The 23741-nt window shown below is 43.3% G+C and overlaps 1 protein-coding gene across 1 annotated transcript in view; it reads right to left on the bottom strand.

Moving 5' to 3' along the window:
* The window catches only part of NPSR1 (neuropeptide S receptor 1), a 658045-nt gene extending 636757 nt beyond the window's left edge, over positions 1-21288 (bottom strand). The window contains exon 1 of the mRNA XM_077493935.1: positions 20969-21288. Within this exon, the coding sequence (XP_077350061.1) occupies positions 20969-21115 (147 nt within the window). The 5' untranslated portion in view covers positions 21116-21288. The remainder of the gene's footprint in view (positions 1-20968) is intronic.
* Between the last annotated feature and the right edge of the window lie 2453 nt (positions 21289-23741).

Here is a 23741-nt window from a genome sequence, read left to right as displayed (position 1 = left end):
AAAAACAGCAGTTTTAAAAAAAAAAATTGGCATTCATCCATGTCATCTGGGACAGGAGCCGGGTCCCAAAACCCTTTTTAGGACAATATCTTGCATATTAGCCATTAAAATTAGCACAATTTCAAACGTTCAAGTCCCATAGACTTCAACAGGGTTCTAAAGTTGATACGAATTTTCGGTCCGTTCGAAAAATTCTGGTGAAGACCGAACTGGGGGTGTTTGGCTCCTCCCTACCGCTGCCAAACAAACCATAGCCAAGGCACGGAAGACCAATACACTGATTGTGACGGAAGCCAAACATAGAATGAACAAGGCCCTCATATTCGCTAAACTGATAGCTATTGAAGACAATAGTATTAATAAATTGCATATGATTTGGCAGCCATGGGTTAACCACTTAAGCCCTGGACCATTTTGCTGGCTTAAAAACAGAGTGCTTTTTGCGATTTGGTACTGCGTCGCTTTAACTGACAGTTGTGCGGTCGTGCAATGTGGCTCCCAAACAAAATTGACGTCCTTTTTTCCCACAAATAGAGCTTTCTTTTGGTAGTATTTGATCACCTCTGCAGTTTTTATGTTTTGCGCTATAAACAAAAAAAAGAGCCACAATTTTGAAAAAAAAGCATTATTTTTTACTTTTTGCTATAATAAATATCCCCCAAAAATATATATAAAAATGTTTTTTTCCTCAGTTTAGGCTGATATGTATTCTTCTACGTATTTTTGGTAAAAAAATCACAATAAGCAATTATTGATTGGTTTGCACAAAAGTTATAGCGTTTACAAAATCGAGGGTTAGTTTTATGGCATTTTTATTAATATTTTTTTTTTTACTAGTAATGGCAGCAATCGGCAATTTTTATTGTGACTGCAACATTATGGCAGACACATTGGACATTTTTGACACATTTTTGGGACCATTGTCATTTATACAGCAATCAGTGCTATACAAATGCACTGATTCCTGTGTAAATGACACTGGCAGTGAAGAGGTTAACCAGGAGGTGGCAGTGTAGGGGTTAAATGTGTCCTAGGGATGTGTTTCTAACTTTGGGGGGCGTGGCTGTGATTTACAGATCACTGATCTCTGCTCCAATCACAGGGAGCAGAGATCAGTGTCACTTGTTGCTAGGCAGAATGGGGAGATGCTGTTTACATTGGCATCTCCCCATTCTTCCTCACCGTGAGACGATCACAGCGATCAAGTTTGTGGGACCCGTGGTCGGACTTACGGGGGTCCTGACTGGCATGCACATGTACCGCCGCTGACGCGCACGCGATGGCATGGTGACAATTTGAAAGGGATGTACCTGTACGCCCATTTGCCTGTCTGTGCCATTCTGCCGACGTACATCGTCGTGCGCTGGTCAGGAATCGGTTAAGCACTTCTTTTCTTCTGATTTTGACCAGTCATTGATGTTACCCTATTAGAATTCTTGTTGTATTAATGTATTATTACTTATCCGTGTCGAGAGCCGGGTCACCACTTTGAGAGATTCTTTCCTTTCTTCTCTTCTTTTCTTGTCTTACTATATGACTTACTAGGATTTCTTCAATATGTAGGGCAAACCTGTGTAATCCTTATTTGATATTCAACGCTAATGTTGTATTGCCTGTATAGTTCTTATATTCTATACTCTTCTTACTCTACTTATTTTTCTTTTCTTATTTACTATGCAAATGACAATTTTGGGTTACCTTAACATGTTACTTAATGACTCATATCTCATTAATAATGAGTGATGCTTTTATGAGTGTTAGATTATTACATTTTTTTTACTCTTTAAATAAGTTATATACCATTAACAATGTGTAAGGAGAGTTACTCCTTTCTCTTTTTTTATTTTTATTTTCTCTATCTTTTCCTCTCAGATATATTGAATGGCCCAATTATTGTTTGCATCAACATTTTTAATTTCAAATAACCATGCCCCACCCATCCACAGCTTGAGCCCATAGGAGGTGGAAAGGTGGTCTTGAGGCATGCTTTATATCTCTCATATATATCTTTTGACCTCTATTTAGGTCCTCACATTTATAACTAATTCATATTATATCTATTATCTTTGATTCCACCTCTACTGTGAGGTTAGTTATAGTAGTGAATATATAGATATGATTCTACTGTTCATATGTGTATCCCATGTTACAATAATTGTTATACTTTATCTTCTCTTATACAAATTTCAATAAAAATATTGAACAAGGAAATGTATCTTACTCAAAACATGTTATCATGAAAAAGGAATACATCTAGGAAAGCTGGTTAAGTCTGAAATGACAGTTGTAGAGCCATGATTTTTTGCGTTTGAAACGCATTTTTATGCATTATAAATTTCACAAAAGATCCATTCAAATGACTCATGAGAGGCATAAAGCAGCAGTTGTAATCATCAAACAGTGGTTGCAAAAGTCTGATGGTTAGGAACTGATCAAGAGGTAAAGTATAAAGGTGAATAGTGATAGACAAACTTCTGATGGGACGTTTCGCGAACACGATCCGCAAACGTGCCTATGTTCACGAACCTTGCGGTTCGCGGCGGACCCCATTGACTTTAATGGCAGGCGAACCTTAAAAACCTCCAGGTCATATTTTCAGCCACAAAATACTTACTAGCTGTGCACACATAGTCCCACAACATGGACACTGACATACCAGAAGTATTAAGTGAATCTGGGATCAACAACGACAAGCATTCTTTTTTTATCTGTGAAATTTTGTCAATTCAGGAGCGCATGAAGGCCATGGAGGAGAGGCAAGGTCAGGCCAGGCTATGAAGGGGGTGCAGGAGATGATCGGTGCCACAGTCAGGGCAGCGCAGTCCTGTGCCAGTTTCCCAGTGTGCCAACCTGTGCTTGAGCCCCTGACCCCTCCCTCTGCCCAGCCCCCACCTATGCAGGGCTCCACTGCGGTGGTCCAGAGGTGCCAGTCCAGTGCTGATCCTCAGCCATGATGCTGGCACTGCCTGCTGATTGGCTTCTCTGCTGCTATCTCCCTCACTGACACCAGCACTGAGATAGAACACTGACACCAGCACCACGATAGAGACTGAGCACTGACACCAGCAACGAGATAGAGAGCACTGACACCAGCACCGTGATAGAGAGCACTGACACCAGCACCAGGATCGAGAGCACTGACGCCAGCACCGAGATATAGAGCACTGACACCAGCACCATGATAGAGAGCACTGACACCAGCACCGAGATAGAGAGCACTGACACCAGCACCGTGATAGAGAGCACTGACACCAGCACCGTGATAGAGAGCACTGACACCAGCACCGTGATAGAGAGCACTGACACCAGCACCGTGATAGAGAGCACTGACACCAGCACCGAGATAGAGAGCACTGACACCACACCAGCACCGTGATAGAGAGAACTGACACCACACCATCTGCCTGTGAATGCAAAGCTGCAAGGAGTGCAGGGCCAGTGTGGCTCTTGGCTTCCAGGCACAACAGACGCAGTACAGCATGGCAACGTCTCACCTGGCATGTCAAATAGGTTCTGGGGATCTTGGGTGGAGCAGCGGAAGAGAGGCTAGCAGCGGAAAAGGAGGAGTCAGCCGAGGAGGAGAGGGAGGATGGAGTAGGAGGAGGAGAAGAAGAGGCAGGCCTGCATGCAATCCGTGGCAGTAAAACCAAATCTACACGGGTGTCACAGGTTACATGCTTGACAGCCGTCAGATGGCTCACCCAGTGGGCAGTAAAAGTCATATACCTTCCCTCCCCGTGTTTGCTAGACCACGTGTCTGTGGTCAGATGTATCTTGGCACCGACACTGTGTGCCAGAGATACATTCACTTGCCGCTGAACATGGCCATATAGCTCTGGGATGCCCTTCTGTGAGAAATACTTCCTTCCTGGGACCTTCCATTGTGGTGTTCCAATGGCCACAAATTTTCAGTCCACCAGTTTATATGGCAATAATTGGTGGGCTATTAGTTCTGACAAGCCAGCCATCAACCGTTGGGCAAGAGGGTTATCCGGTGTCATCATTTTTTTACGCTTGAACATTTGGCCCACGGAAGCCTGCCTTTTTCCAGAAAAAAGCGAGGACAGCATGATGGAAGGTGGAGTGGAGGACAATTCTGAGGAGAGAGGAGAAGGAGAAGTAGAAGAGGCTGGATGGTGAGAGCCTGGAGTGTAACTTTGTGGGTTCCATTGCTCCCACTTGGCTTGGTGATGGCAGCTCATGTGCCTTCTTAAGGCGGTCGTCCCTAGGTGAGTGTTGGGCTTACCGCCACTTATGCGTTGACTGCAAAGGCTGCAGATGGCAACACTATTGTCAGCTGTGGACACGTTAAAAAAAGCCCACACTGCAGAGCCATGTGCTGGTGTTCAGGGAGCACCAGATGTGACCGTACATGGTTAATGCCTCGCTACTGATACATTAGCAGTCTGGTTTGTCCCCCCCTGTGCAATGTAAGTTCTGCCTGCTTCTCCTCCCTATCTGCTGGTCCATATCTCCCTCTGAACTCCCCTCCTCATCCCTAGACACGCCATCATTAACGTCACCTTCCCCACCGCTATAATTAGAGATCTCGGAGTAGGCAGCAACACCGGGGACCGACCTCCTTGAGCTGATCTGGGTACTGTCGTCAGACTGCTGAATGGCGGTTGTTGCTACCTCCTCTTCCTGATCCAATGCCACGAATGGCTGCGCATCGGAATGTCTTGTGATGGATCGGAAAATAATTCCTGTGACTCAAGCGGAGGGTATATGGTGGTGGTGGTGGTGTTGGTGGTAGTGTCTTTGGGGGTGCACACAGCAGAGAGTGAAGAGGGTGCAGATCGAGAGGATGAGGAGGGTGCAGAAGAGTAAGGCTGAGTGAGCCACTCAACCAAGTCTGGTGCATTCTTTGACATAATCGCATGCACCTTCTGCAATTTGCCACTTTGGCTCAAGCCTGTTGCTCCTGCCCTACCCCTACCACCCCTGCGGAAGAGCCTGCCTCTTCCTCTGCTTGTCATTCTGTGACAAAAGTCTCTAGAGATGTGCAGTATATGTGGAAGAAGGTATATAACACCCCACTTCAATCTGTCGTTTTGGGGGGGGCCACTGGTATCACACCAGTTATAATACTTTTTTCTAATTGCATTTGTCACTCTTTGTAGTATCGCTGCAGAACCGCTGAGCAGTCACAATGCTGTACAGTGGAAATGCACTATACTATGCTTTCTATATTTGAAAGTATTTTATACGTGTATTACACCCCTATATACTGCACACCAAATAGTACACCTATACCAGTCCTTAAAAGGACATTTGTGGACCTAATAGTAGCTAGCTAGTAGCTAGTGAATTACAGACTGTCCCTGCTTCAAACAGCAAACTCTATCCCTACACTGAGAAAAGACAGCTGCAGAATCGGTCAGCACTGCAGTGCACTATAATATGCTTTCTATATTTGAAAGAAAGTATATTATACATGTATTACAACCCTATATACTGTACACATATACCAGTCCTTAAAAGGACGTTTGTGGACCTAATAGTAATAGCTAGTGATTACAGACTGACTGTCCCTGCTCCACACAGCGTCCTTTCCCTACACTGACAAAAGACAGAATGTAAAATGGCCGCCAGATCAGGTCTATTTAAAAGGTAGGGGGTATGTCCATGTGCTCAATGTCTCAATTGGCTGTCCTGTACTTAAAAGGACGTTTGTGGACCTAATAGTAGCTAGCTAGTAGCTAGTGAATTACAGACTGTCCCTGCTCCAAACATCAAACTGTGCCTATACTGAGAAACGACAGCTGCAGAATCAGTCAGCACTGCAGTACACTATAATATGCTTTCTATATTTGAAAGAAAGTATATTATAAGTGTATTTCAACCCTATATACTGTACACTTATATCAGTCCTTAAAATGACTTTTGTGGACCTAATAATAGCTAGCTAGTGATTACAGACAGACTGTCCCTGCTCCAAACACCAAACTGTCCCTACACTAAGAAAAGACAGCTGCAGAATTGGTCAGCACTGCAGTGCACTATAATATGCTTTCTATATTTGAAAGAAAGTATATTATAAGTGTATTACAACCCTATATACTGTACACCTTTACCAGTCCTTGAAAGGACTTTTGTGGACCTAATAGTAATAGCTAGTGATTACAGACTGTCCCTGCTCCAAACACCAAACTGTCCCTACACTGAGAAAAGACAGCTGCAGAATCGTTCAGCACTGCAGTGCACTATAATATGCTTTCTATGTTTGAAAGAAAGTATATTATAAGCGTATTACAACCCTATATACTGTACACCTATACCAGTCCTTAAAAGGACGTTTGTGGACCTAATAGTAATAGCTAGTGATTACAGACTGACTGTCCCTGCTCCACACAGCGTCCTTTCCCTACACTGACAAAAGACAGAATGTAAAATGGCCGCCAGATCAGGTCTATTTAAAAGGTAAGGGGTATGTCCATGTGCTCAATGTCTCAATTGGCTGTCCTGTACCCCATGATGGATGTAACATGGGTTAAAATTCTTCACAATGTAAACAAATATCTCTGCCACGAACAGCGCCAGAATCGCGAACAAGCAAAGTTTGCCACGAACCGACGCCGGGCGAACCGCAAGGCCATCTCTAAAGTTAGATATTGTAGACCAGGAACATGCAATTAGCGGACCTCTAGCTGTTGCAGAACTACAAGTCCCATGAGGCATAGCAAGACTCTGACAGCCACAAGCATTACACCCAGAGGCAGAGGCATGATTGGACTTGTAGTTTTGTAACAGCTGGAGGTCCGCTAATTGCATTTCCCTGTTGTAGACTATTTTTTTATGATTCTATATATTTTACTGCGCACAGACAGGCAGGAATTTACTAAACCAATTTTTAAAGTACACACCTTTTTTCTTGCAGCAGTCAAAACTTAATTTAAATTAAATTAATTTGAGCACACCATAGCACAATAGGTACACTTATAGAATCTAAGCATACACTGCAAAAAAAACACACATAGGGGGTGCAAACACCTAGTGCATTACCCGAGATTTATTAACAAGAAAAACAAAAAAACAAATGAATGCTCACAAATGACAGATGTAACATGCATGACAACACACTCCAATGACCATCAGTGCGGCAAAAAGTGACCAGATTGTGGCAATGTTGGCAAGCTGACGTGTTTTGGGGATGCATCTCCTTCCTTAGAGCTCCAAGTTTTTTTTAAATAAATCTCAGCTAATGCACTGGCATTTGCACCCCCTGTGAATTTTTTCAAAATTTTGCTTTTTATAGATTTGAGTTGTATAACACCAAGACACCACCCTTTAATGGTTGTAGAATATTATTCACTGTGGCAGCAGGTAAAGATCCTTTGGTGTTTGTTTGACAGCCCCCCCCCCCCCCCCCCCCCTCCGTTTGCAAGGAGAGATAGTTGCTTATTCCTGAAACTACTATCTTAATCCACAGAGACAGGCAATGTTTTGGAAAATTCCAAAGCAGTCATGCCGCGTACACACAATTGGACTATCCGCCGGACTTTGCAACGGAGGTCCGCCGGACTTTCTGAGTGAGCAGACTTGCACCCACAAGACCACACACGAACGGAATAAAGTCCATTAATTTTGAACGTGACTTCAGGTACGACGGGACTAGAGAAGGAAGTCAATCTCGCCGCTTCCATCAGCGAGATTGACACCTTGCGAGCCCCGTCACCTGGTATGGGTTTTAAGGGTAACCCCTATGCCGAAAAACGGTGTGGGGGTCCCCCCAAAGTCCATACCAGACCCTTATCCGAGCACGCAGCCCAGCCGGTCAGGAAAGGGGGCGGGGACGAGCAAGCACCCCCCCCTACTGAACTGTAACAGGCCACACACCCTCAACCCCTCAACATGGGGGGTGGGTGCTTTGGGGAAGGGGGGCGCTCTGTGGCCCCCCACCCCAAAGCACCTTGTCCCCATGTTGATGAGGACAAGGGCCTCTTCCTGACAAACCTGGCCGTTGGTTGTCAGGGTCTGCCCAGTAGCTGAGGGAGCCCTGAGTGCAGACTACCATACACAACAGCCCGAGTGTTTTTTTTTTCCCGACAGATCAATAGGCTGTAAAGTCTCTCTGTGTCCCAGCGGTTAAGATTTCTCCGCCTAATAGTGAGGAGACGCGATACTACGGCAGGGATTGGCCGGGTTGCCTGTCCATCTTCTCCGCAACGCCAGTGACGGTGGATGTGAATCGGCCATGTTTTTCCGAGACCATCGGCAGACCTCTGGGTTATCCGGAGTTATCTGAGGATAGGGACGTCCTACGAGTGAGTTCCTGGTTTGTTTTGGAGGAAAGTGCGGACACGGAGGATCTGTCCACCCCCGGAGAGGGTATCTCCATCTACGCTGTTGACTCTGCTCGTGAGGGAGTCCATCGGCTCCAGTAAGGACCCACACTCATTAGAGATACCAGAAAAAGCTGTTTCTCAAGATTTGGGATAAACATCTGATCTGATAAATGGATTGAGAGTTTATTTTTTATTTTTCATTTTTGGTTTTTCATATTTAAAGGGGTTGTAAAGGTAAATGTTTTTTCACCTTAATGCATTCTATGCATTAAGGTGAAAAAACATCTGACAGTGCCTGCGCCCCCCAGTCCCCCCGTTTTACTTACCCGACCCCTCGAAAGTCCCGCGCTCGTCCCCCGACGTCCTTTCCACTGTTCAGCCTGGCCACTGATTGGCTGGAGTGGATGGATGGAAAGCAGCACAGCCATTGGCTCGTGCTGCTGTCAATCATATCCACCGACGCGGAGCGCCGGGCGGCGGGGCCGTGTGATACAGGGAGCTCGCATGAATGTGAGAAGCACCTGTGGGAGGAAGCAGAGACAGACGCCGAGGGACCCCAGAAGAGGAGGTTCGGGGCCACTCTGTGCAAAACGAGCTGCACAGTGGAGGTAAGTATAACATGTTTGTTATTTAAAAAAAATAAATAATTCACTTTACAATCCCTTTAAATTTTTGTCACTATTTATTCTATTTTTGGACTAATATAGGATTAATTTATTTTTGGTCGTTTATGCAGTTCATGGACTATTCACAAAGATATATGAAAGTTCATACAGCTTATGAATTATTCACATGTTTTATATAGGTTTATGTATCACTATATGTATCACTATAATTAAGCTCATTTGGGTGTGTTCACAACACGTATTGTTAGCGCAGCAATATTTTTATTTTTTATGTTTGTTATCCATGTTGATATTTAATGGTGTTTTGCTGCAGCTTGTTCTTCTTTTCTAAAGTTTTTTATAGCGTGGTATTTTATTTATTTTTAGTATTACTAGGGTAGGACCCAATAATTTGGAGTACTTTGACGCAGTAAGTGGGCTTAGCACTATATAACCATATAGTGTGACCAAACCCCCGTATTTTTTTAATATGTTCAGGTGTTTTTAACCACTTGCTTACTGGGCACTTAAACCCCCCTCAGGCCGCGTACACACGGGCGGACTGTTCGCCCAACTTTGTTTGTCAAACAGTTTCGGCAAACAGTCCGCTCAAAATTAGCATGGACGGACATGGCCACACACTGCACTTTTTGAGCGGACTGTTTCAGCGAACTGTTTGCCAAACAGTTCGCTCAACTTTTGAAATGAACGGACTCGCCCACGTAAGGCGGAGGCAAATCCGCCCATTTCGAGCGCGTGTACAGGTAGGCGGGGCCCGCGAAGGAGACGTCGCGAGCTCCGCCGCCTGGAATGGACTTAAAGGGGAACCCCAACGCCGAAAAAAATCGGCGTGGGGGTTCCCCCAAAGTCCACAACAGACCCTTGTCCGAGCACGCTACCCGGCCGGCCAGGAAAGGGGGGCGAGCGAGCGCGCCCCCCCTCCTGAGCCGTACCAGGCCGCGTGCCCTCAACATGGGGGGTGCCTTGGGGAAGGGGGGGGCGCGCGGCCCCCCCACCCCAAAGCACCTTGTCCCCATGTTGATGAGGACAAGGGCCTCTTCCCGACAACCCTGGCCGTTGGTTGTCGGGGTCTGCGGGCGGGGGGCTTATCGGAATCCGGGAGCCCCCTTTAAGAAGGGGGCCCCCGGATACCGGCCCCCCACCCTATGTGAATGAGTATGGGGTACAATGTACCCCTACCCATTCACCTGTGAAATAAAGTACAAAAAAAAACACAACACAGAGAAAAAATATTTTATTGCACAGCTCCGGGGGTCTTCCGTCTTCGGGGGTCTTCTCGCCGGACTCCTCCGCTATCTTCGTGTAGCTCTTTTACTAGCGGAGGAGCCCGGCTTTCTTCCTCCCCGCCGCCGGCCTCTTCTCCCGACTTCGGGGGTCTTGTCCCCCTCTTCGGTTCTTCTGCCGGGCCACCGCGCCTTCTTGTAGCTCTTTTACAGGCGGTGGCCCGGTCTTCTGTCGCCGCTGCCTTCCGTTCTTCTGTCGCCGCCTTCGGTTCTTCTGCCGGGCCACCGCGCCTTCTTGTAGCTCTTTTACAGGCGGTGGCCCGGTCTTCTGTCGCCGCTGTCGCTGTCGCCGTCGCCGCCTTCCGTTCTTCTTCTTCTTCTTGTTCTTCTTCTTCTTCCCCAGGAGATGTTGACACGTCGCTCTCTCCGGCCGGAATGCCAGAGCCGCGCTGTGCGGTCACTTATATAGTGACAATGGGGCGGTGTCACATGGTATATGTCACATGGGTTGGTCACATGGTGACCCCGCCCCCTTACGATGTCATAGTCCCCATGTGACATCAACCCATGTGACCAACCCATGTGACATATACCATGTGACACCGCCCCATTGTCACTATATAAGTGACCGCACAGCGCGGCTCTGGCATTCCGGCCGGAGAGAGCGACGTGTCAACATCTCCTTGGGAAGAAGAAGAACAAGAAGAAGAAGAAGAACGGAAGGCGGCGACGGCGACAGCGGCGACAGAAGACCGGGCCACCGCCTGTAAAAGAGCTACAAGAAGGCGCGGTGGCCCGGCAGAAGAACCGAAGGCGGCGACAGAAGAACGGAAGGCAGCGGCGACAGAAGACCGGGCCGCCGCCTGTAAAAGAGCTACAAGAAGGCGCGGTGGCCCGGCAGAAGAACCGAAGAGGGGGACAAGACCCCCGAAGTCGGGAGAAGAGGCCGGCGGCGGGGAGGAAGAAAGCTGGGCTCCTCCGCTAGTAAAAGAGCTACACAAAGATAGCAGAGGAGTCCGGCGAGAAGACCCCCGAAGACGGAAGACCCCCGGAGCTGTGCAATAAAATATTTTTTCTCTGTGTTGTGTTTTTTTTTGTACTTTATTTCACAGGTGAATGGGTAGGGGTACATTGTACCCCATACTCATTCACATAGGGTGGGGGGGCCGGTATCCGGGGGCCCCCTTCTTAAAGGGGGCTCCCGGATTCCGATAAGCCCCCCGCCCGCAGACCCCGACAACCAACGGCCAGGGTTGTCGGGAAGAGGCCCTTGTCCTCATCAACATGGGGACAAGGTGCTTTGGGGTGGGGGGGGCGCGCGGCCCCCCTTCCCCAAGGCACCCCCCCATGTTGAGGGCACACGGCCTGGTACGGCTCAGGAGGGGGGGCGCGCTCGCTCGCCCCCCTTTCCTGGCCGGCCGGGTAGCGTGCTCGGACAAGGGTCTGTTGTGGACTTTGGGGGAACCCCCACGCCGATTTTTTTTCGGCGTTGGGGTTCCCCTTTAAGCCCATTCCAGGCGGCGGAGCCCGCGACGTCTCCGTAGCGGGCCCCGCCTACCTTCACACGCGCTCCAAATGAGCAGACTTTCCTCCGAGCGGGAACAGTTTGCTCATTTTGAAAGTAGCCTACACACGGGCGGACTGTTCGCTCAAACACAGTTTCAGCGGACAGTTTTTCGGAATTTCCGAAAGACTTTGTCCGTCAAACTGTCCGCTGAAACTGTCCGCTGAAAGCCCACACACGAGCGGACTGTCCGCCCAAACACTGTTCAGCGGACAAGGTTGGGCGAACAGTCCGCCCGTGTGTACGCGGCCTCAGTCCCAGACCAATTTTCAGCTTTCAGCACTGATGCACTTTGAATGACAATTGCGCGGTTATACAACACTGTACCCAAATGAAATTTTTATCATTTTTTTCCCACAAATAGAGCTTTCTTTTGGTGGTATTTAGTTACAGCTCGGAGTTTTATTTTTTGCTAAACAAACAAAAAAAGATGCAAAAAAATAAAAAATAAATAAATCATGTTTTAATAGTTTGTTATAAAATTTTGCAAACGGGTCATTTTTCTCCTTCATTGAAGTGCGCTGATTAGGCGGCACTGATGGCTGCATTGGTGGGCACTGATGGGCTGCATTGGTGGGCACTGATGGGCTGCATTGGTGGGCACTGATGGGCTGCACTGGTGGGCACTGATAGGCATAGTTAAGGCGGCACTAATAGGCACAGATAAGGCGGCACTGATGGGCACAGATAAGGCGGCACTGATGGGCAAAGATGGGCACAGATAAGATGGCATGGATGGGTGGCACGGATAAGTGGCACGGATGGGTGGCACGGATGGGCACTGATAGGTACCACTGATAGATGGGACTGATGGGCACTGATAGGTGGCACTGATAGGTGGCTCTGATAGGTGGCACTGCTGGGCACTGATGGACGGCACTGCTGGGCACTGATGGGCGGCACTGCTGGGCACTGATGGGCGGCACTGGGTCGCAGCACCTTTGAGGCAGATTGTGGGCACTGTGGGTGGCACTGTTGGTGGCACTGCTGGATGGCACTGTGGGTGGCATTGTGGGTGGCACTGTAGGTGGCACTGTGGGCACTATGGGCACTGATGGGGGGCACTGATGGGGGGCACTTACTTTTATTCAGGATGGCACGGCGGTGGGCAGGTGGGCACTGGCAGGGGGCAGGTGGTCAGCTGTATTGCTGGCCGTGATCGGGACTGATGTCCCGATCACGGCCGCCGGTGATCGGCTTTTTTTTTCTCTCCTCGCGCTGTCAGCGCGAGGAGGAATAATAGCCGATTACCGGCTCCGTTCTATCACATGATCAGCTGTCATTGGCTGACAGCTGATCACGTGATAAGGGGTCGGGATCGACCCCTTGCACGGATCGGTGATCAGGCGAGTCTCACGGACTCGCCGATCACAGAGCGCGCCGCGCGCGCCCCTCAGGGGGCGCGCAGGCCGCTCGTATCCGGGACGACGTCAATAGACGTAGTCCCGGAAATGTAGGTCCGCGCTGATGCCGTCATTTGGCAATAGCGTGGATCTGTAGTGGTTAACTAGCCTTCTGGAAATGTCATTCTTGAATGCGTGCGCTGTAATATGTTCTGTCCCAAACAAAGTTAGCGTCCTTTTTTTCCCACAAATAGAGCTTTCTTTTGGTGATATTTGATCACCTCTGCGCTTTTTATTTTTTGCTCTATAAACAAAAAAACATCGTCAATTTTGAAAAAAATTGCATTATTTTTAACTTTTTGCTATAATAAATATCCCCCAAAAATATATAATTTTTTTTCCTCAGTTTAGGCCGATACATATTCTTCTACATATTTTTGGCAAAAAAAATAACAAAAAGGTTTTATTGATTAGTTTGCGCAACAATTATAGCGTCTACAAAATAGGGGATAGATTTATGGTATTTTTACAATTTTTTTTTTACTAGTAATGGCGGTGATCAGCGATTTTTATCATGACTGTGACATTATGGCAGTCACGTAGGACAATTTTGACAAATTTTTGGGACCATTGACATTAATAAAGTGATCAGTGCGATTAAAATTGCATTGATTACTGTAAAAATGTCACTAGCAGTGAAGGTGTTAACACTAGAGGGTAGGGGAGGGGTTAATGTGTATTCTATTTTGTGTTCTAACTGAAGGGGGTATGGGACTGTGCAGGGAAACTAACAGATCGCTGTCCATACTCTGTATGAACAGATGATCTGACAGTTCCCTGCTCAGAGAACTGGAAACTGTGTGTTTACACACACAGCTGCCGGTTCTCCGTGTGCCCCGAGCCATCACGGGAGCCTGGCGGCAATTGAGACCGCTGGGCACCCCCTAGTGGGCGTTTATTTTACAGAAGTATCATAACGTTTCGTGCAGCCGAGCCATGCTGCCACAGTACAACTGCGGCGCCTGGTCGGCATGTGGTTAAAGAGTAAGTTCACCTTTGTTCTCTTTTTTTTCTAAATTCCAGCCCCCCCATGATACACTAATAGAGCATTCATGTACTGTTTTTGCAAAAATATCAACGCTTCCCATAAAATCTACAGACACTTACCTTGCTGTCCTCCATCCATGCTTACAAATGTATCTATTGCTTCTGTCTTACTTCTTTACAGATTTTAGGTTATGACACAGGAAGGATTTGACCAGCTGACCTCATTAGCACCCTGCATCATCCACTCACCCATTCCCAGCTGCATGTTTTTAAGTGAAATGCAATCAATTAGTGATCACCCTTCTCACTAAATATACCTGTGTCATTAGCTACAGTCTGTAAAGAAGTAAGAAAGAAGCAATAGATACATTTGGAAACATGGATGAGGACAGTGAAGTAAGTGTCTGTAGATTTTAGGGAAAGCTTTCATATTTTTGCAAAAAAAAGTACATGAATGCCATATTCGTGCATAGGGAAGCTGGAATTTTTTTAAAAAAGTGAACTTATCCTTTAAGGCACAAAGGTTAACTATTGGTTACATTTATTTGCTAATTCCTTCTAGCATTCTCTAGAATTGTTACATTTTGTCTCTTGTTACAAAGATGTATGTATTTCATATGCTCCTCAGCTCCATCTAGTGGCAATAATGGCTATTTTACTACTAACAAAAATAAATAAACATTGGTTCAGAAGGGAAAATCATGCGGAATTAATTTACATAAAGGTATTCTGAATGAATGGCTATGCATTTTTTTTATATAAATGTGTGTGCCAGAAACAACTTAATTTCCTTTTTTAGCTGCTTTATTTTTTGTTTGGTGCATTATTGTTTTTGTTTTTATATTTTCAGATTTGTTCTTTAGCCACTTAAGGACCGAGCCTCTTTTTGAGATGTGTAGTTTACAAGTTTAAAACCTTTTTTTTGCTAGAAAATTACTTCGAGCCCCTAAACATAATATTTTTTTTCTAACACCCTAGAGAATAAAATGGCAGCCATTGCAATACTTTCTGCCACACTGTATTTGCGCAGCAGTCTTTCAAGCGCACTTTTTTGGAAAAAAGACACCAGCAAAGTTAGCCCAATTTTTTTAAGTTTGTGAAAGGTTATGTTACACCTAGTGAATTGATACCCAACATGTCACGCTTCAAAATTGTGCCTGCTCGTGGAATGGCGACACACTTTTACCCTTAAAAATCTCCATAGGCAAAGTTTAAAAATGTGTACAGGTTGCATGTTTTAAGTTAGAGAGGAGATCTAAAATTATTGCTCTTGCTCTACCGATCGCAGCGATACCTCACATGTGTGGTTTCAACACCGTTTTCAAATGCAGGCGCTACTCACATATGCGTTCACTTCTGCATGCGAGCTTGGCAGGATGGGGCATGTTTAAATTTTTTTAAATTATTATTTATTTAACTATTTATTTTTACACTGTTTTAAAAAAAAAAAACTTTGTTACTTTTATTCCTATTACAAGGAATGCAAACATCACTTGTAATAGAAAAAAAGCATGCCAGGACCTCTTAAATATGAGATCTGGGGTCAAAAATACCCCTCTCCCGCCGCCGATAAAAGTGAATCCGCCACAGAGACCACTATTATCGGAAACTGGACTGCTGGCCGAACAAGAGTACCAGGGTTATTGCAGCTAGCTGCTGCCATAACAACACTATCCCCCTTCACAGTTAGGATGCATATCGGCGGAGGTCTGGTAGAGGTTAGCGCCTATTTACAATAGGAACTGCATGTGAGTCGCAAAGGAACTCTGTGTGGCTCTTGTGAGATTCACATACTAATTCATAATGGGCTGAAATCTCACCGAACCAAAAGTAATGCATGCGCTACATTTTAAAACACATGGCAAACACATTGCATGGTACTTTTGTACCACGCAGTCTGGTGCAGGCAAATGAACTGTGTTTGTGGTCTGCATTTGAAGTGTCATTAACTTTGCACTGACCCCCACAGCAGATCACAAGGGCAGTGCGATTGTAATGTGGTATGGGAAATCGCACCGGAATGCAGCTTTCCTGCACTGCATTCTAGTGTGAATAGCTCTTTACTTTCAGTTAGGTGAAACAAGCTGAGGTTCACTTTTTCGTTTTAGGATTTTGGTTTAGTGTGTTAGGTTTCCTTTTTTTAAGAGACTTACAGTTTATTTTGGAATATATATTGGCTAGGGTCCTTTATTTTAGAACATGAATTGCAGCATGAACTTCATCTGCATCTGCAAATTAAAAAAATCTGCCTGGTCTTTCCCTTTGAAAATGCAGCCTAATAAAATTGTCCAATTTCTGGACTTTTGATTTCTTGATTAATACCTGGCTGGTTTCTCACATAGAAATTTTGACCTAATAAGGTTTCATGCACATTGGCATGAAAAATGCCAAAAATTGGCATGAAAAATTACTATTTTATGCCTCTGAATGTAGCTGCGTGATATGTAATGTGCCTTCATGCTGTCTACTCAAAATTTATTTCAATCCCTTATCCAATATCCATTGGATACAAGTCTAGTATGGATTTTAGGGGGACCCTAAGTTGTTTTTACAAGCAAAATGAAGTTAGCAATTAACTGTAAATTTAGTGGCAATAGTTTTTTTTTCTAAATGCCATTTAATTTGCATGTGTTTTAAAGGATTACTTTTATTTCTTATTGTTATCCTTTAAGCCAATCTTAAATCTATTTCTTTTTTTTGCATTGATACATTATCCCTCATGGTAAAAGCTTTGCAAATTGTCATTGAAAAAGGCCAGAAAAAAAACAAGATTTGGCTTCAATAGATATCAATATAGTTCAAGCACTATGTTTATGGATTGCAGAATTCCCACTGAGTTCATGGGACGCCCAGAAAACTGAACTTTGTTTGGTTCACTCACTCTACAGTGGATGGGTCAGGCCAAAAATATTAAACCCAAGAGTCACCTGCTGGGTCCTGGCTCTCCAAGATTTCCCTTTTAAGTTGAGCATTGAGCAGCTTTTCATCAGAAAATTCAGATATGCCCAATAGCCCCTTTTTTGTCCAATGCAGAGTTAAGCATGGGGTTTACTAGAAAAAAGAACATATGACTGAGTGGCATGGTTGTCACCATTCCTGTAATCTATGCTAAATATCAATCGACCTCTTTTGAGACTTTGAAGGCAACCAATATAATATTGCTATTGTTAAAAATAGATCATTCTTTATTGTTGCTTTCTGCTATCTTTTTTTTTTCTTTTTTAAATCACCTATAAAAACATTTGTGATTATGTTTCTCCAACCATATTACAATACGCAACTGCAGTTATTCTTGGAGCTTTAGAGGGCAATCCAATATGGAGGAGGACTTCAGATGGGATGTACTTTTTCATGTGAATGGTCATAACATCTGAGGCCGCGTACACACGGGCGGACTGTTCGCCCAACTTTGTCCGCTGAACAGTGTTTGGGCGGACAGTCCGCTCGTGTGTGGGCTTTCAGCGGACAGTTTCAGCGGACAGTTTGACGAACAAGGTTTTTCGGAAATTCCGTAAAACTGTCCGCTGAAACCTTGTTTCAGCGAACAGTCCGCTCGTGTGTAGGCTTGTTCGTCAAACAAAGTTGCGCGCATGCTCAGAAAGGATTTTCACGCCGAAAGTTATAATGCAGTGTATAGGATGTCGTATTTTTCGTCCCGTCGTACGTGCCGTTCACGTCATCGCGCACGGTTTCAGCAAACTGTTCGTTCGTCGTGTGTGGCCATGTCCGTCCATGCTAATTTTGAGCGGACTGTTTGCCGAAACTGTTTGACGGACAAAGTTGGGCTAACAGTCCGCGCGTGTGTACGCGGCCTGACAGTTGTCATGGAGACTCATTTTCAACATTTGTGGGTCAATTCAGTGTTCCTTGTCTATCATGGGAATGATCTTGGCTGTAGTGGTCTACAGTCTTTTTTGACGACATGGGTGAACACTTGGGTCTAACAAGATAGCATATTATAGTGGTATTATATCATTACTAAGTCACTACTGTAGCATGTAATGGAAGAACCACTGAGCACTGCAAAGGAACCTAGGAGATTGTTTTCTTGCAGGTATAACATTTTAAAATATACTTTTAGCAAGCAATGGAGTCTCTTTAGGAAGAGAATTAAAACATTTACCTTTCTTAAAAAATAATCTTTTCCAGTATTTTCTCAGCACTAGTTACATTATTAAAGACTGGAATCTTGGTCGTGGAATCTCTGAAGAATATAGTGTTTGGACTGGCTGATCTTTTCCTTTAGATATATCATTTATGCAAGTTTCTAAACCATTGTGCATGTAGCCAGTACTGAATGGAGGCTGGAGCAGCATTTTTTTAAGAGAGAGTATGCTTTTAACCAGAGGACATGAACTCTGAAAGCTATAGTCACAAAAGATCTGATAATTTGTTGAAAGATCTGGTAATTTAGAACACAATTGGGGAGATCCATGCAATGCAAATTCCTTTCCAGCAAGCTGCACAATAGTTACATCACAAAATTTTACTCCAAGTCTCCTAAAATTGGTAAACAGCTATGAAGCTGTTGGAACATGAGTGTCCTTACATTCCAGAATTCAAATTACTATTCTATGGAAGAATTAAAAAGGAAATGTAACATTTTCAGGGCACTGCTTAGGGATAATTAATATGTTTTGTTGTTCACTATAACATAATAAATCTTCACTTTTTGAGTTTGGGTCTATTTAAACTCTGCTCTTCAACCTTTGAGTTATGTCTGCTTTAGCTCTGTAAAGATATGCTAGTTTAAAAGTTACAACATAGCAAACCGATTGAGAAGTGGGTACTTAACAGAAGATGTAATAAACCAAAACAAATCAAAGGTGTTTGCGATTTGTCCATGGTGAGTACATTTTTAACTGTGGAATGAGGATTTGTAGACATAAAAAGTACTGATGTGTCCTTAAGGCTGCATGCTAAGCTAATATGAAATACCATGTATTACATTCATTAATGTTTACATTTCTTAAGTGCTGCCAGGCTGACATATATGTGTCCATTGTGTTTATACCATGTGTGCATATATATATATATATATATATATATATATATATATATATATATATATATATATATATATATATATATATATATGAAAATACTTTTTTACTAGTGTTACGAATAAAAAATGTTTACTAAATACTTTACCTCCACAAGCCAATTGCCTCATTTAAAGTCCCACATTCTCTTATGTACTTGAACTCGGGATGGAAGTACATATTTTGTGCCTCATTTAAAGTCCCAAACGCCCCCCTCTTGGCTTAAGGCTGCATTTAAACATTTCTTGTGGGTTTTCACTGCAGGCAGACATGTGAGCATTTTAAGCATAAAATGCTTATGGATACACTGTTATGTAGACATTGGCGAACTTTGGCCAGTTGTGGAAATGTGGGTGGCTCCATGCTGTGATAAAGAAAAGCAAAATCTGCTATTTTAAATTTCTTATAGAAATCTAAAAAAAAACAATTAATGCTGAACCACATGTTCACCATATAAAGTCTGTTGCAGTAAAAAACGAATGTGACCGCACAATGATATGTATTATTTGCCATATATTTAATGTTATACTGTATGTGTATCATGTAATGCAAATAGCTATTTAGTATTTTCTCCTAACAATATTCTTTTGATGTATGCAAAATTAGTCTGAATACATGCATTTTTCTTATATACAGTTTTCTATTTTTAAAATATACCATTTTAGTTATCAGTCATTTATAAGATCAGTGGGGTATCGTTGCAAGCACTGGAAGGCTACAGAAGTAGCTGCTCTAATTCTGTAGATATCACACAGTACCTGTTGCACATTTAGCTGACATATTGAACAAAAACCTGTATCTTGGCTTGCTTTTGTGGCTCGAACATTTTCTAAATATAGACTGAAATCAACAGTTTATGCAGAAGTGGCTAAAATCAATCAATGATAAATAATATAGGTAAAAATAAGAAACAAATTAGGTAACTTTTAATCTCATATCCATGTTATCTGCAGCAACTTATTGTACCAGTTAAAGCATGTTGAATTGATAAAAGTTTTGATGATAATAGGCAGCTAGTTTAACAGTATATCTATCTATCTATCTATCTATCTATCTATCTATCTATCTATCTATCTATCTATCTATCTATCTATCTATCTATCTATCTATCTATCTTTTATTCTGTCTGTCTATCTTAAAGTGTGTGTGTGTCTCTAAGTAATTTTAGATACACAAGAATTATATACTTATATACTTACTAATTTATATTTATGATTTAGTAAGTATTTCGTTTTAAAATGTTTGCTTATCTATCTATCTATCTATCTATCTATCTATCTATCTATCTATCTATCTATCTATCTATCTATCTATCTATCTATCTATCTATCTATCTATGTGTGCCTGTACATTATTATAGATATACAATAATAATAAATGTTCAATATACAGTGATGCTGATTTACTAAAGCTGGAGTGTGCAAAATCAGGCTCACTTCTGCAAAGAAATGTTTCAATGTTTTATTTCCAAAGTTTAATTGAACAAGTTGAGGTTAGAAGCTGATTGCCTACCGTGCACAGTTCCACCAGATTCTGAGTGCACCGGTTTTAGTAAATCTCCCCCAATATCAGGATTAGGTGGTGTTTTTCTTTATTACCCATGGACAAAATAGGGTTCTGAAGAAATTATTAAATAAATAGCAACATATACCTTAAGTAGAATAGAATGGATATGACTGACAGATAGTCATTTATTTAAGTTACAGTATGTAAAATAGTTAGTAAACAATATATATGATATCAATGGCAAAGTACACATTTGGCTATTACAATCAACTGCATATGTGACATATTTATTTCTGCATATAAATTGTAATGATGCAATAATGGTGTACCTTAAAAGAAGTGTAAAATGATGGCCATTCATCTTCTTCTGTCAACTCTGTAGCAGAAATTGTTGATGTGCAAGTTGTAATAATTAAATCCAGTGCTTCCGTGCTTCTGTTTGAATCAATGTTTGCTTCTGTAAAATTAACTTGCATTGCGAGGTCTGGCTGTGTAGCAGATAACCACTGCTCTTCTTTGGCATGAATCAGAACAGAAAAAGCAAAAACAAAAATGTGAACACAGCTTCTTTGCTCTACCAGTGACTAACTGAGGCATACAGCTTTAGAACAGCTTCATTTGAGCAGAAACAGGAGTCCCTCTTCAAGCTGTATTTATCACTGACAGTATACTGTGACGGAGAAGAAAGGGGAAAAAAAAAAAAAGATAGCCACATATTTTTACACAGCAGCAAACACTAGCCTCATGAAATGCAGCACCGTCTTCTTTGCATACGTATGGCATGCATTATTCTGCAGATGCACACTTTGGATCCATTGGGATGTACATTATTTATTTGCTATTATATTACAGAATAAATGCAAATGATATCTATCTATCTATCTATCTATCTATCTATCTATCTATCTATCTATCTATCTATCTATCTATCTCTTTTTGTGCATCATAGGTACAGTACAAAAGAGATATTTCTGAATTAGTAGGTCTTTACTTTTACTGCTTTTGCATATCTATCTACTTATTCAGATTCAACCTACCATCTATTATTCCTATATGTAGTGCCAATATACTGTAAGTAATGCTGTATAATAATTATTCAAGCTGCAACTCCTGCCAAAACTTTTTTTTATAAGAGAGAGTGCAGAAGAAATAGTTAAAAATCATTGCCAGCTTTTTTTGTTGCTGTCTCTGTCCCAGCTTGAGCAAATAACAAAACAAATGCATATGTTAAGAAGAAAGGGATTACTTAATTATTTCAGTTTATCATCTCAAAAAATTTAAGAAAATAAAGGGGCTAAATTACTAACTCCCTACAATTCATTCATAACACCTAACAACTGACAGGTCAAGTGAATAACACCGATTATCTGGTAACATCTGAAAGTTGGTAGGATATATTAGGCAACAAGTAAACATGTTGTCCCTGAAGTTTTTGTGTTGAAAGTAGAAAAAATGGGCATCACAGTTTGTGTATGGAGCACTCTCTTGTGTTTGTTGTCTATGTCATGCTGCCTGTGCTGACCTGTGTCCACAGCCAAAAGCGCCTACAATGGGCATGTGAGCATCAGAACTGGATTAATGGAAGAAGGTGGACTAATCTGATTAATCATGTTTTCTTTTTTGTCATGTGGATGGCTGGGTGTGTGTGCATCACTTACTTGGGGAAGAGATGGCACCAAGGTGTGGTATGGGAAGAAGGTAAGCCAGCAGAGGCAGTGTGATGCTTTGGGCAATGTTCATGTTCTGCTGGGAAATCTTGGTTCTGCAACTTATGTGGATGTTACTTGACATGTACCACTTTCCTAAACATTGTTGCTGACCAAGCACACTCCTTTCTTGGAGATGGTATTCCCTGATAGCAGTGGCCTTTTTCAGCAGGATAATGCACTGCCAAAATGCAAAAATGGTTCAGAATGGTTTAAGGAACACAACAACGAGTTTGAGATGTTGACTTGGCTTTCAAATTCTCCAGACCTCAATCCATTTAGCATCTGTTGGATGTGCTGGAAAAGCAAATCCAACCCATGGAGGCCCCACATTGCAACTTACAAGACTTACATACAGTGGCGTCAGTAGGGTTGGTGTCACCTGGTATGATAAAACATGGTATCACCCCCCCCCCCCCCAATAATTTTTTTGCCCATATAACACTGTAAATATTGGCAATAGTAGAATAGTAGTGTTGTTAACAACAATCAAGCAACTAGCAAATTTGATTTGCTATAATAAGGCTTACTGGTAGGTAAAATGAATATCTCCTAAATGAGCACCATGTAGGAGATATTCATTATTCATTATTATTCATTATTGTGCTCTGAAGGTCCGGCATACTGTGCTGGACTGTCAAGCACTGTGCCATAACCGAGGGCTCCCTCACACCTGTGCGGGAATGACGCTATTGCAGCTCTGCCCATACTTTGCATTATCTGCTGTCCTCAAGGACAGATCCGATCCAGAGATGCCACTGTATGGCAATCTCTGAATTGGATCTGTCCCTGAAGAAAGCAGATAATGGCATCAGTGGCCTTGATGATTTGATTTGGATTTTGGAACTGACCTGCTGATACTGTGTGTTGCATGCTGGATGTGATCAGAGAAAATGGCAAGATGCTGTGACCTGCCGACAACAAGGGGTGTTGTTTGCTGGACTGTGGTGGACAGTATCTGATAGCCACAGCCAGGGAAGATGGCAAGATGCTGCTGCGACCTTCTGCTCACTGAACGGATCTGTCTGTGTACACCTGGGCTTGGGACACCCCCTCCCTTATCAGATCAGCTTAGGGTGGCTTAGCTCAGCTACTATACCCAGGTACAGTAACAGGCTGCAGGGTGTCCGCCAGAGCCGCCGCCCCAAGGTAAGGTGTGCTAGGTGAGTGAGGTTGCCATGGTGTTGCCACGCAGACCCAGTTAAACCTGAGCCGCTCAGAGCTGGTGTAATAAAAGGGAGGAGTGTATGTGTCTGGTTCCCTAAGCTGGTCTTATAAGGGGGGAGTTTGTTTTTGCTGCTGCACAAAGCTATATATTTTATATATAATATAATATAGCGGCTGTGTACAGCAACACCCTCCACCTCCCTTATTAGGAGTGGGGGGGGGGCTTCTG

Source organism: Lithobates pipiens, unplaced genomic scaffold (genome assembly GCF_037356315.1).
Source record: "Lithobates pipiens isolate NorthernLeopardFrog02 unplaced genomic scaffold, aLitPip1_a1.2 Scaffold_19, whole genome shotgun sequence".
Classification (NCBI taxonomy): Eukaryota; Metazoa; Chordata; class Amphibia; order Anura; family Ranidae; genus Lithobates; species Lithobates pipiens.
The sequence above is the reverse complement of the archived record's forward strand: the minus strand, read 5'-3'. Positions and strand labels throughout refer to the sequence as shown.